We start from the raw sequence: 15046 nt of genomic DNA, 5'->3' as shown, positions 1-15046 counted from the left end.
TGATAGTAATTGACCAACTTATTTGTTCCAAGATATGTTAACATATTTTCCTCCACAATTGTCTGTCACTGTTTTGCTTCGAGTGTCCTTTCACCTAGGTCCATGCTTGGATGTCTTTTGTTTGCTTGCAGGAAAGCTATATTAATTATTATATTATATTATATTATATTATATTATATTATATTATATTATATTATATTAATAATATATCATTCAATAATCTTTTTCATATAAACCAACGTTTCAGATTTCTTATGTGGTTAAAAAGGTCCTCTGCTTTGATTAAAGCAATTCTTCATTTAATTTTATCAAACTCAAAACTAGTAATCACAAGGGAATATTTTCAAGAACTATATATAGTTGATAAAATGAAAACTCCTCCGGGAAAAAATTATTTAGACTTGTTTGGCATGTGAGAACAGGTTGTTTTATGTAATTTTAAATTCCATTTTATTTGTATGTTGAAGCATGGCTAACTGAAAATCAGCTCTGTCAGTAATGCCTTTTCCTGGGGCAGCATAAATAGATTTAATCTAAAATTACGTCCTGGAACTTTTTTTTTTCCAGGGAGTGCAATGCAGTTGCACGTATTTAATATTTAAGACTGTCTAGGAAGAATTGTCCAATTGCAAGAGCAACTTACAGTCTCTTTGGGGAAATACAATTCCAACAAGAAGCATTCGTTTGCGATATGAATAGTGAAACTTTAGTTGATTTTTTTTCTCTGTAAATCTCCTCAGAAAGGTCTGGTATATTTTTAGTTCTGTAAAAGCCAGGGCAGGTTGTGATTCATATTCATGTTTGAACAGAAATCTACTTTTAAATATCCTGAAAATACTGCAAGCATAATTACCTTTGATAAATGTCAGTTTCAAATGTATTGTAGACAAGCAAGTCTAAGATTTGGGGAGATGAACAAATAATGCTTGACTGCCTTGAATGTAAAAGACCTTGGAGTAAGAGCACCATCTCTCCAAAGAAATGTGGAAATGCTTATTAGGCCTGAATAATGCAAAATGCCCTCCTGTGGAGATGCTGTTCGTCTGACTTTAGATGCCAACATTACCTTCTTTCCTCCTCCTTTCAGGGTCCTCCTGGACCACCAGGTCTTCAAGGTCCTGTCGGAGCTCCTGGTATAGCTGTAAGTTTCTGCTTGTTATGCATAACTAACGAGTGCCTTCCCCCGAATTCTCATTAGTTATACCGAAGATTCAGGCATAATTTATGTTGCTTAAAATGAGAAATATCTTAAATCCTATCCTCAAGGCATCCGTGTCTATGCACTGCTCTGCTTACCGCAGGCTCCAGTCTTGGGTCAGTGCTCTGCTGCTTCAGTCTTCCATGAGTGCAACAATTCAAAAGGAATGAACAAAACATTGGGAAAATGCTTTGGCTCCGTTCATTCCAAGATGTGTTTATTAAATGAATATGGAAGCTGGAGTGGCATTTCCAAGAACAGGTCCACTTGATAACTTAGTTTCTCTTTTTTTATTATACGGTGGACCCTTGGGTTAAGTTACGTTCTGGTAACTTAACTTTCGGGTTGCGAATGAGGCAAACCCGGAAGTTTATACTTCCGGGTTTTGCCACACACACGTGCGCAGAAGTGCTCTATGACGACGTGCGTGTGCGCAGAAGCAGCGCCTCATGTTGTGGACTTTTTGGAGTACATAAGGACCCCTGGAATGAATTAAGTTCGTATCCAGAGGGTCCACTACACACACACACACACACACTTTTAATTAAATTTTCTGTTTTACAATTTAGAATATTCATTTAGACAACGGTAACTTGGTTTCTCATCACTTAATTACTCATTAACTTGATGGCTCCCAGTTGAATGTGTGATCTGACACCCTTGAAAAGAAATGACATTGGCGATCTGGAAGTTCTGTCTGTATTGTTACATTCTTAATGGCTCATTTACATATTCAAACCATCACTCCATGTTGCATTCTTCAACAATACAGGTGTAAAATCACCCCCACATTTGCTAGTATTTGAGTATTTGCAGCAGATGTTTGTGTGAGGCAGCATTTAAATTGGGAGTTATAGCCAACATCAGGGCCACATGGTAAGAGATGCGAAATGAGCCCACGAAAAGAGGAAGTTGAAGATGAAGATGAAGACGAAGAACAAGAAGGAGGAGGAGGAGGAGGAGTTTGGATTTGATATTCCACTTTATCAGTACCCTAAGGAGTCTCAAAGTGGCTAATATTCTCCTTTCCCTTCCTCCCCCACAACAAACACTCTGTGAAGTGAGTGAGGCTGGGAGACTTCAGAGAAGTGTGACTAGCCCAAGGTCACCCAGCAGCTGTATGTGGAGGAGCGGGGACGCGAACCCAGTTCACCAGATTACGAGTCTACCACTCTTAACCACTACACCACACTAGCTCTGGAAGCCAGAGACTGCTGGGACCTGCCTTGTTTGTTTTCCATTTACATAATAAGAATGTACATATAACAAACAGCAATCCTAGCCCCACTTCTCTGGAACTAAGGCATGCTCAATTCAGTGGGACTTACTTCTATGGCAACATTCTTAGGAGCTGGGTATTTGAGTCTTCAATTAGGTGCCTTTTGGAGTCAATTTCTGAGCAGTAAATGCACAACTTTTGTGAGCACTATGGACAGCTCTGGCATACACCATGGATTTGTGTTTTCCTTCATTCAGACCAGAATACTTTGTCCATTTCCAGAACACTACATCAGTTGTGATACTGTTGTATGGAATGTACTTTGCTGAGTGGTACCTATGACATTCTTGCGACAGGCACCTGAAGTCCGACGCCATTTTATGACCTCTTTAAAAATGTCTGTTTTGCAAGCTAGTAACTTTTATGGACTTATTTGCAAGGATGGACTAAAGGTTGCAAACTTGTACACTGTTAGCTGCTTAAATGTAACTGAAGTCAATGGAATTTATATAGCCTACAGAGCTGCAGTCAAAATCTGTGCTGTTTTCTTTTCACCCATTGTCTGGGCAGACCTTTTTGCAAAACTAATGTAGCTAAAAAGTATCCATGTAGTTTTCTTAATTCATTCATTCATTTGTTTAAAAAAAATTATGCAATGCCATTCAAGGCATATCCCACTAAAACAGTATTTTAAAAACATTTCATAGTCCAGCACAACACTCGCATAAAACCAATTTAAACCATTTAGTGGAAACAATGTGAAAAACCAGCAGCAGTATAGATCATTAATGTCAGGGTTTCTGGGAGAGAGGAGGAGATGACAGAGGAGACGGAGAGCGAGTGGGAGGAGGGGCAGAAGGATGAGGAAGAAGATGATGGAATTCTGAGGGAATCCACGAGTCTGAGCAGCGAGTCAGAGGATTCTCAAAAGGGGGTTACCTTAATCAAGCAAAGGGGAGGAGAAGGGAGAAGCGGAGAGGAGCCCAGTGGAAGACAGAGGAAGCAAGAGACGTCTCAGCCGGAACGGAGTAAAGGGGGTGGAGTTGTCAGTCTCTCGGAGGGAGCAGGATTAGGAGAGAACAGAGAGAGGGGGTTGGAGCAGGGTGTTCAGCCGGAAAGGGTGGAGAGCAGAGCAGGGGGTGGTGTAGCGGTCGAAAGAAAGGTCAGCAGCAACGTACGCGCGCCAAGTTCAAACGTAGAGGCGCGCGGAAGTGGAGAGAGCTCAGGGGAGGAGCCCGGCCCTAAAGCCAGAAAGAGGGGGGAAGAGGCGGCAGAGGATTCAGCCTCAGGCGAGTCACGGAGAGAGGGAACCCAGGGGGGCAGGAAGACCCTGCGGAAAAGAAAGGAGAGGAAGAGGTGGTCTAGAGCCAGGCTATTAAGTTGGTGCGGAAGAGGGGAGGAGTCAGAGGGGACTTCAGCGGTCTAACGTGGCAGACGTACGGCCACAATGCTGAACTGTATGAGAAGCGGAAATCTTTAATAAACTTTTCCTGTAAATAAGCTGCAACGGAGTGAGGTCTCTTGTGAGCTGGGACCAGTCCTGGGTGGCCGTGACAGTAGAGAGGGGACTTACTGTCACGGCCACCCAGGACTGGTCCCAGCTCACAAGAGACCTCACTCCGTTGCAGCTTATTTACAGGAAAAGTTTATTAAAGATTTCCGCTTCTCATACAGTTCAGCATTGTGGCCGTACGTCTGCCACGTTAGACCGCTGAAGTCCCCTCTGACTCCTCCCCTCTTCCGCACCAACTTAATAGCCTGGCTCTAGACCACCTCTTCCTCTCCTTTCTTTTCCGCAGGGTCTTCCTGCCCCCCTGGGTTCCCTCTCTCCGTGACTCGCCTGAGGCTGAATCCTCTGCCGCCTCTTCCCCCCTCTTTCTGGCTTTAGGGCCGGGCTCCTCCCCTGAGCTCTCTCCACTTCCGCGCGCCTCTACGTTTGAACTTGGCGCGCGTACGTTGCTGCTGACCTTTCTTTCGACCGCTACACCACCCCCTGCTCTGCTCTCCACCCTTTCCGGCTGAACACCCTGCTCCAACCCCCTCTCTCTGTTCTCTCCTAATCCTGCTCCCTCCGAGAGACTGACAACTCCACCCCCTTTACTCCGTTCCGGCTGAGACGTCTCTTGCTTCCTCTGTCTTCCACTGGGCTCCTCTCCGCTTCTCCCTTCTCCTCCCCTTTGCTTGATTAAGGTAACCCCCTTTTGAGAATCCTCTGACTCGCTGCTCAGACTCGTGGATTCCCTCAGAATTCCATCATCTTCTTCCTCATCCTTCTGCCCCTCCTCCCACTCGCTCTCCGTCTCCTCTGTCATCTCCTCCTCTCTCCCAGAAACCCTGACAATTAAGTAATCGAAAATTCAAACCAACCTATTGGAAACTATTGTTTTGTCAGCATAAATATTCCCAAATGAGAATTAAGCAGCATCTGCCAGCTCTTAAGCACAGTAGCTGCATTGATCAATGCACAACAAAATCGCATTGGGTGACTTTATTATGACTGGGCCACTTACTTTAATTGTATTTGGAGAACACAAGCTAAGTTCACCGTAATTGTTGAATGAATGTGTTCGCACAATGTAGCTCTCTTCTTACAGATGCAAAATTGTGTCCCAATCACATTATGTAGAATTAGATCTCATTAATTTCAATGCACATAATTTTGGATCAGAACACAAGTTGTGTGCGTGTTTGTGGGTGTAATCATTAACTTGGGATGTTTCTTTTTAAAAAAGTGGCTGTAAAAGTCTGACAGTAGTTGTCCCTGTTTTAATCTACTAGGGGGGTGATGGAGAACCTGGTCCAAGAGGACAGCAAGGGATGTTTGGGCAAAAAGGCGATGAAGGTCCACGAGGCTTCCCTGGTCCTCCAGGTCCCATTGGTCTTCAGGTATGTTTCATCATTTTATTTGCTTCCCACCTTCCTTCCCCACAATAAAATGGGCGTATCCTTCTTCTGGGTTTCATAGTTTAAAAATGACCAGTCTTTGGACCCCTCCAGACATTCTTTTTATTGCACATTTGTGATGATTTGGGCTCATGATACTATTAGGGAGATCACATCTCATCTTGATTTCAATACTGTCTACAGAAGTGCTGGGTTGGTCACATTGCTTCATTTCCAATCAGTGCATATCCTGTAACTTCCTGCTGAAATACCATAAATATTGCCAAGGCAGGCGCATTAGGTGACCCATGAGAGCAGCAAAATAACCAGGTTGTACAATGGTGGTAGGATACCGTTAACCACGCCAAATCTTTATTGGCGGCAGCAGGCAGGGTGAGGGTAGGCATGGCATTAGGGTCAGGATCAGGTCATCATTCCCTGTTGACTGAATGGATCCACCGGGTTTGGACCTCTCCAAGCCAGTTCCATGAGAACCAGCCAGTGTTGAACCTTGCCGTGGTGCAAGCCAAACAAGCAAGGTCTCACTGGGTGACCAGGGTGGTGACCAGGGTGCAGATTTCAACCAGGTAGATACCCCAACCTGAGCCTGGGGGTGTCATGATCAATCCTGCCCCTATACTATATTGATCCTTTCCAATGCCATTTCTGCCTTCAACAAACAATGTTTTTCTTCCTGACCAAGGAAGGGCACCATTTCACTGAGGGAATGGCCTTGCTAGTGGAACATCTGGCTGGTCAAATGACGGAATGCTGGGCTGCATAGACCCTCATCTTGTTTGAACAGGATTCTTTTCATTTTCCTGTGGCTCATAGCTCATTCTCATAGGCATTGCACTAGGGCACTTTCGTGAGCATTAGCTTCATGAGCCCTGGGCCCTTCAGCAGCAAAGGTCCAGGGATAGCACCACTCAACCAATTTACTTCACAGCCAATCTGCTGAATAGTTCACATAGCAACATATGCAGGGTGGAACATTTGATGCAAGTGCCCTATTTAGAACCCTCTTCTCTCCTTGAATTACCATTTGGGACTAGAAAATTTAACGCGATTTCTTTTTCTTTATTTCTAAGTGGAGAGACTCGATTTTTAATACGTGATCATTCAAACTTGGTGTAGCATCGAAAGGTACTGGAAATGTCAGGGACTCTGTATAGGTGTTTAGGAATGGAAATGCAGTTTCGATTTGGTCTGCATCGAAAAGAGAAATATATTTCACCTTTGTGTGTTTTGATTTACTGAAACGCTGCATAAGGGTAACCACACACTATTTAGAGGCTTCAACGAATGAACGTTGAGCTCTAGTGGAATTACATTTCATTAAACCTTCAAGTGTGTTAAGGATGCCAAAGATGCTGGTGGTAATAAAGGGCCATTGAGCAATCAAGAGCTCTATCTTTGCTGCTAATGCATAGTAAAAATGAAAACCTTGCACAGCTTTTCCCCCCTTTTGTTGTTTATAATAGTTCAGTCTTATCAAATCCCATCAGATATACTAATGATGCCACATTTTTATGCTGTTTGTGACCTCCCTTTGCCTCTCCCCTTCACATCCTGGCATTTTCCTTATGTTATACTCTTGCAATGTTCCTTCCTTCCCCAAGGTGCCCAGACTAGAGGAGCTTTCTCTCCTGGCACTGTATAGAATCATAGAAATGTAGAGCTGGAAGGGATCCCAGGGATCCTAGTCCGACCCCCTGCAATGCAGGAATCTCAGCTAAAGCATCCATGACAGATGGCCATCCAACGTCTGCTTAAAAACCTGCAAGGAAGGAGAGACCACAACTTTCTGAGGGAGTCTGTTCCAATGTTGATCAGCACTTACTGTCAGAAAGTTCATCCAAATATTTACTTGGAATCTCCTTTCTTGTAACTTGGTCCGAGTCCTCCAGAGCAGGAGAAGATAAGCTTGCTCCATCTTCCGTGTGACAGCCCTTGAGATATTTGAAGAGGGCTATCTGAAGCTAGAGAAATAAGTTTTGATTTGGCAAAGCTGCTGCTTGTGAGTTGGAAGAAAACCTTGGCTCCATTGAAACCAAAGTGGCAAATCTCCCACTAGTTTCAGGGGTGAAAATATGTCACTGCAATTATTTGCAAGGTTGTATTTGAAGATTGTGATTTGGCAAAGAGCAGCATACTTAACCTTAGGCTTATCTGTTCTCCCATGGCCGTTAATAGTACCACTTACAGGTTTTTAAAGTTGAACCCGTATGTAACTTTCAACATAATTGAGGGCCTAAATTTGAATTACTAAAGGCAGGTTTATGGCTCAATAAATCTTAATAACAAACTGTTGGGTACGTTGTTAGTATCTGTCATGACAGCAAATTGTAATTGATGAAATACTTGCATCTGCAACACAGAGGTCTTTACCTTTTCTACAGTCGCACCTACAAATGAGCAGATTTGTAGGCAATTATTCATCCAAGACATTTAAGCTGCAATTATCCTAACCCTTCTGTCATCAGTGCACCTCTGCTATCCTCAGATATTTATTGTGTGGCTAAACAAAATGATGCAGTCCAACCAAAGTTAGGCACTTTTGGTGTCCTTCCACTTCTACCTCAAGGATGGAGCTCTACAAACAAAAATTATGCTTTACTCTTCTGTAGGTAACAATAGGGAAGGCTTGCTTAATTTCACAAGGCTACCACACTACATCATGGAATATATATATATATGTGAACAGCCTTTCTCAACCTTGGCTGCCCAGAGGTTGTTGGACTGCAACTCCTATCATCCCTAGCTAGGGACACCAGTGGTCAGGGATGATGGGATTTGTAGTCCAACAACCTCTGGGGACCCAAGGTTGAGAGTAGGCTGTTTTAGAGGGTTAAATCCCACAGAGTTATTCCAATGCAAGTCCTGAAGTGGATAAATCTAAGTAACTTGCAGTCTGTTCTGCAACCCAGTTAAATCAAAGTACTACCATTTAAGCCAATTGTAGTACTGTTGACTTCAATGGGGCTCTAATCAGTTTAAATCTAAGGTTACCAATTTAACTATAGAGAGGATCAGGCTGCACGTCACCCACTTTTAAACTATCGATATGAAATTGATGTCACCTGTAACTCACACATTATCATTGAGACTGTGAAGCCCAATTTTTTCCAATTTTGTAAAGTGGAGGATTTCAGCAGCTGAGCGTATTGGTTATTGACTGAGCAAATTGATATCAAATTTCCCTTCAGAGATGGTCCATCATAAATAGCTCATGATTTTACCTTTTTCTAGAGAATGAGATCACTAAGGGTGAGCTGCCGCTCCTATTGAAGTGTGTGGCAAGCCTTCCATTGTGGGCTGCAGCCTAAATGGGTAATTTAAACAAAATGGGATACTACACTTTGGATGGTTCCTTAAAATTACATTTTCAGTCTGTTTCAAAAGAGGCCATGTAGTCCTGAAAAGGTAGTGAATTTGCACATACTGTATAATGCATTCTCTGCTCGGAATGATATATATACCTACTGGTGAAATCATGTAAGATTTTCATTTAAAACTTGGAGCACAATTTCTGCCCCCGTGGATGTTCAGCTGTGTAGAAGTGGAGGGATCGCCATGGAGACGAATGGCATCTTCCTCCTTAGGATCTGCACAGTCCTATACTCTAACTAGGAAGCCTGCCTCTTTTGTTGCCTATCCATCCCTACCTTTCCTGCCCAGGAATGTTCCATTGGCCCCTGCAACTATTCCCTTTAGGCACAGGACTGTGGGTTTCCTTTTTTTGTCTTTCCAATAAGGACCAGTGTCGAGATGTTGGAGAGAGTAATTATAATGCTTTCACTTCAAAAAAAGGAACCAGTCATTAGGCCATATTACAGTGGTAGGCAGTTGGTGTTCAAGAGGGGAATGGCGGAATGGGGCTGGCATAGAGACAGGGGCGAAGGAAGGGGCTGCGGTGGGTGAGGGACGCCCCGGGTGTCACCACTGAAGGGGTGACAAAATGCCAGGCAGCACTCACCATGGGGCCTGTAGCACGCCTGAGCCACATGTCTCTCCTGGGAGAGAAATGGTGGATTGGGTGCATGCAGGCTCCACGCTGCTCAAATGGTCCGCCTGCTGCCTCCACCCCAGCTGTAGGGTGGCTGACTGGGAGGAGGCAGGCAGACTCTAGAGGCCCTGCAGTGTGCCTCTGTGGGTGGCTCGCCCCATCCCAGGCACCCAAGCGACTTCCTTTGCTGCTGCGTAGAGAGAAAATGGGGGTGGCAGAAAGAAAAGGGTAAGGGGCCTTGCCCACACCACTGTGTCAGATCTGCCCACTATATCTGGGACTGCTTACCTCTGGTATGTGACCCCAACAGATTGCCTCTGAGGAAACGTAGCACTCAGAAGAAGAAGAAAAATAGCAAAAGTTTGTGAATTCTTGAGAGTGAAGCAACTTAATAAATTTATACATCAAGACAGTTTCTTCCAAATGGCACAGTGTCCAGGCATGCTGGGGTTCCAAGCATCTCAATGTCAGGAATTACCGTTGTACATCCCACATTTAGTGCAGCTCTATATAACGGAAAATACCTGTCCTTATTTAGAAAGTGGTAATGAGACAAAAATGCAACTCCTCTACCTTCCTTCATCTATTGCTATCAATGGATATATTTCATGATGCATCTTACTATCTGTTACAGCCTTCCGTCTGAATGCAGCATAGTCTATTAAACATTGAAATGGACAAAACAGTACAATAAAGGAAAGTGAGGCTGTCTCATTTATGAACGTTAGATGATAAAACAGGAAAGCGCAAGTATTCTGATGCTGTTTAGTTGGTTGGCTTTTTTTTCTTGCTCCATGGCTCATTTTCCAACAAAGGACTGGAGAACCTGCAAATCCCCTTCTCAAGGGGGCTGGGTAAAGTTGCTGCTAAGCACTGCAGACTTGCCAAGAAAAAAATGCTTCATTACTTCATTAGAAACTGGTCATGAACAAGGTGAAGGGCCACACAACACATTCTGCTGAATGCACATTTGAAAACCCTTCTGCTGTCTGTCCCTGAAGGTACTCGCTGGCCGGCCAGGAATGAAATGTTCTTACATTTAAAGATGTATGTATTGGGGATTGTGATTTGCATTGAGAGAATCTGAGATAATTAAATATATAAACCCATCCTTTTTTTTTTTTGTTCCTAGGGTCTTCCGGGCCCACCAGGGGAAAAAGGTGAAAATGGTGACGTTGGTCCAATGGTAAGTCCTTCTCCTCTGCTATTCAGTGTTCAGTACGTGAATGACATAGAGTATTACACAAACATAGAAGGTCTTTCCTTCTTCTTGCCCTCTCCTCCTATCCCTTGGTCATGAAATCTTCAGGTGAGTCTTGCTCCAGACATCATTACTGTTAGTGGTAAGATAGCCAACTGAGTTTACGAACCTGCCCAGTATGACTGTCCAAATGCTACAAGAATCGATACTAGAATTGGCACATTCACCGTAATTGTGACTCCCTTTGTCATACATTAGAAGCTCTTAGCTCGTTCTGTAACTAATGGCCCTTGTGCTGGCTTTAATGAATGTAAACCTGATTAATTTGTATTTTGTATTTGTTTCCTACAGGGTCCTCCTGGTCCCCCTGGTCCAAGAGGTCCGCAGGGTCCAAGTGGAGCTGATGTAAGAAACGCATCCTTTGAACAGTTTTTACATTAATTCCCCCCCCCCCATTTTTAAACAAATAAGCAAAGCACATGATTTAACTGACATCCTTTTTATCATCCCAGGGTCCTCAAGGTCCACCAGGATCTGTTGGCTCTGTTGGAGGTGTTGGTGACAAGGTAAGTAAGCGAACAAACTTAAAAAGAACAACAATGAATGGTGTGGCAAAGGACGCACACAAGTGATATTAATGTTACGCTTTAGGATGTACGGCTGTGTACATATTCCAGTTAGTTCTGGTGCTTCAAGACTGTTGCTGTTTTCAGGTGGAATTCAGCTACAAATTCAGGTTATGCAATTATAGTTGACAAGGGAGGTCTTCTGCAGCAAGCCTGCTAACCCAAAAGATCGGACTTTGTGATAAGAAAAGTGAAGGAAATGCACTGGAAATCCAAAATAACAGTCCCTTTGACACAAAGCACATGACTTCCTTCAAAGAACCCCAGAAACTATAATTCCCAGCCTCTGAATAAACATTTCCCAGGATTCTTTGGAAGAAGTCATGTGTGTACACAGTAGTTGTCTAATCTCCCAGCAAACAAACCAGGATGAATGTTCAATGAATAAATCATTGGGGAGTGCCCTTGGTATCTTCTTGTTCTGTTTAACAACCAACAGATCCAAATTACTATATTTCATGGTTGGTGAGAATTTTGGAAATGTGTGGTTAGGTCTGGTGGAGAATCAGAATTCAAAACCAGTGTGTTCATTCTCTTTGGAATCAGTCAAGCTTTTTAGCTGTACCAAGCAAAGATGTGCAAGATAGGAAAATAACAAAATATGAGGTTTAGGATTGTTCCTAAGCATTATTTGCTTATCTGCCCAATGAGGAAGGTCTAATGGTCAGATGAATGCACTCCTCCATCTCATTCTTCATCTTGTAGAGAAGCAGCATGAGTAGATACCCCAAGAGTAAGCGGATCTGAGTTGAGCCTCATGTTTCATCTCAACATTCCATATCTAGAACCAGATTAAATTGTGCAAAGTGAAATATGCCATTATGAGCAATTTGCATGATTTATTCTGTGTGCATGCAGCTTGATTAAAGGAGTAGCATACAATTCAGACTGCTCTCTTTCCATGATTTCATTAGGACCTTTGCATCACTTGGATAGTTATCATGCAACACTGCTAAAACTCAAGAGCTTCAAAGAGCTACTAGAATTAGCTCATTGGGAAACTAAAAGCTAGTGAATACATTCCTACTCCAGGGATCCAGGACAGGCAAACTTCCCCCATGAACACAAAGTAATGTTTAACTCAAGCACAGGACTGTAACTATTGCAGAATCTAATTCCTTGAGGAGGAACAGGCATGCAGCTTGGCATACGTTTGCCAAATATATGTGGTGCAAGTTGGAGAGGTGGAAATATGCATCTATGCCAAACTTCAAAATTATATCCATACAGTGGAACCTCGGTTCTCGAACGTCTCCATTGATGAATGATTCGGAACCCAAACGCCAAAAACCCGAAAGTAATTGCTTTTGTTTTTGAACGCGACTCAGAAGTTGAACAGCTTCTGAGGCACATTTCTCCATATTTTCAATGGATTTTGCCAACCACCCATTGATCCTCAGTTTGCGAACGTTTTGGAAGTCGATTACGTTCGAAAACCAAGGTTCCACTGTATCTTCTAATTTTTTCCAGAAGGATACTTCACCTAAAATAGCACAGCAAACCCATTCCAGCACTAATTTACCAAATTTACCAATTTACCATGTCTCAAAATAGCCATTTTGACCTTGTCCACATAGTCACGTTAGTCTGTTGAGCAAAATCTACAAAGAATCATGTAGTGTGGTAAAGACTAAGGATACAATTCCATACCCACTTTCCTTTTAGTAAATGCCATTGAAATCAATGGTATTTACCTTTGAGTAGGCTTGCACTGCAATACATTTATTATGGCATAAAGTTCGGTGGACTGGAGTTCACATCATCAGACTCACTAAATATTTGTGCCATAATAAATCTGTAAGTCTTTAAGGTGCCACAAGAATCTCTGTTACTTTTACAAAATAATGCGAGAATGTCAAAGAACCAGTCTTCCACCCAAGCTGGTATTTCAACAGTAATAGTATATGGGATGATTCTGTTTCTGATACTATGTTAAGTTTATTGTAGACCTAACATTGACTTAAATGCTATTTCAACTTCTTTTATGATCTGATGTATTTTATTAACTTTTTGTTGGGAAGATCAGGATCCATATTAGACCTTTTCCATCCCGTTATATGTAGGAAAGGACATGTTTATGTAGTGCAATTTATTCCTGTTGGTTCTCTTTGGTTGAATAGAACCACACACATACCATTTTAATGTAATGATCTAACATAAAAACAAAAATGAGTTTTGAGAAGACAAAACACTGCAGGGCTTTCATTTCTTGAAAATATGAGGCAATCTGTACACCTTGGATTTACCTCATTTACCAGATTTAACTTTACCTGTCATGGGTGTTAGAAATCCTGTGGATTATACAAAGTAGGTTATATGAAGGAGTCCACAGTGAGGTGGACTTTAGTAATACTATGGTTTCATTGAGTTAGTTTTTTGCAGTGTCCAAACCATGGGAACTCCAGAATCAATGGCACGTTCAAATTCTGGTTCCATTTGGTTCTCCCTGCTAGATAGTGGTTTACCTGAGAATTTTAGATCTTAATGTGTAGATGATAAGTACCATAATAATTTATAATAATAATCATTTATTATTTATACCCTGCTCATCTGGCTGGGTTTTCCCAGCCATTCCTGTAGGGCACATTCGGAAGAAACTTTCACCCATTAATATGAAAGGGAAATTACATATTGTGTGACATGGACATGTCAGAAACAAGCATGAGAATCATATATTGTAGAGTTGGAAGGGACCCTGGTGGTCATCTCGTCCAACTCCCTGCCATGCAAGAATCCTGCCATAGCCATCCCTAGGTGCACTCAAACCACCAGCCTTCTGGTTAACAGACAAACACACTGGCCGGTTGTGCCACAGACTCCACTCTAAGAACCTTTATGATTGTATCTAAATCCAGCAAATAGTGTGAAATATGTGAAATTGTCAAATTCGGAATTTCTTAAATACATAAACCAAAAACTTACACGTTTAACAAAATCCAACTACCTTTGGTTCAATCTCACTTCTCTCATCTGAGCTGCACCTCTCTCCTATTAGGGTAAATTCAACAGAAATTGAATCTTACAGATTCAAAGACCTAAGTTTCCCATACGGTTGAAATTTTAAGATCTCAAAGAATCTGCAAATTGAGATGATTTATTTCAAGTCTCTATCAAATTAAATCTAAGACAATTCTATGCTTTTAATTATGCACACTCAATATATCTGTCTATACTGATGGGGTCCAGCCATAGTCTGTATTCATCGATGCCTCAAATTATTCAGTACTAGTGACCATGTAATATACAGTGGTACCTCCGGTTGTGCACGGGATCGGTTCCAAAGTTCCGGCCGGATCCTGAGGTGTGCATATCTGGAGGTGCCATTTCTGCCCTTGCGCGTGCGGCGGAACCCAGAAAAATACTTCCAGGCTTGCCGCGCACGTATCCCGAAGGGTACGTAACCAGAGGTGAACATAAGTAGAGGTACCACTGTATATTAAAAAATGCTGAGGCATGTTCTGGAGAGGTATAATTTATTCTGATGCATGTACGGCATAATTGAACAAAAAGGAGAAGACATGGTTTTGCAGTTATAACTTGGGTGTTTTTTGTTTGTTTGTTTGTTTTTGGTTATTCAGATAATTCAAAATTGGGCAGGTTTGTTTGCTTGTGAATATTGGGATTTGGTATGACGAAACCAGTCAGGTATTCTGAAGGCCTCTTCAGAAGAGTTCCCATTTTCCTTTGCTTTCTTGACCTCGCAGTTGGCTAAAAATATGGAGCCCTCTTGAACTTTCCCTTTCCACTTTTCATAGCTGAAGCCCTTTCTAAATTGTTTTGCCTTGGAGCTCCACGAGTCCTTTCCATATTCTTTTTGGTACGCTACACAGATCTTATCCCTCTAGGTGCAGATCTGTCACAGCTTTGCATTCAGAAACACTGACTGAAGTCACAGGTCAGTCAAAATCAT

The 15046-nt window shown here is 42.4% G+C and overlaps 1 protein-coding gene across 4 annotated transcripts in view; it reads left to right on the top strand.

The window, feature by feature from the left end:
- Positions 1–15046, top strand: part of COL11A1 (collagen type XI alpha 1 chain) — a 257537-nt gene that overhangs the window by 196716 nt on the left and 45775 nt on the right. For all 4 annotated transcript variants that reach the window (XM_081916017.1, XM_081916015.1, XM_081916016.1 and 1 more), the window contains 5 exons: positions 1088–1141; positions 5196–5303; positions 10442–10495; positions 10862–10915; positions 11023–11076. In XM_081916017.1, coding sequence (XP_081772143.1) covers positions 1088–1141; positions 5196–5303; positions 10442–10495; positions 10862–10915; positions 11023–11076 — 324 coding nt within the window. The remainder of the gene's footprint in view (positions 1–1087; positions 1142–5195; positions 5304–10441; positions 10496–10861; positions 10916–11022; positions 11077–15046) is intronic.

The sequence above is a fragment of the Podarcis melisellensis genome, assembly GCF_964234715.1.
Source record: "Podarcis melisellensis genome assembly, chromosome: 6".
NCBI lineage: Eukaryota > Metazoa > Chordata > Lepidosauria > Squamata > Lacertidae > Podarcis > Podarcis melisellensis.
The sequence above is the reverse complement of the archived record's forward strand: the minus strand, read 5'-3'. Positions and strand labels throughout refer to the sequence as shown.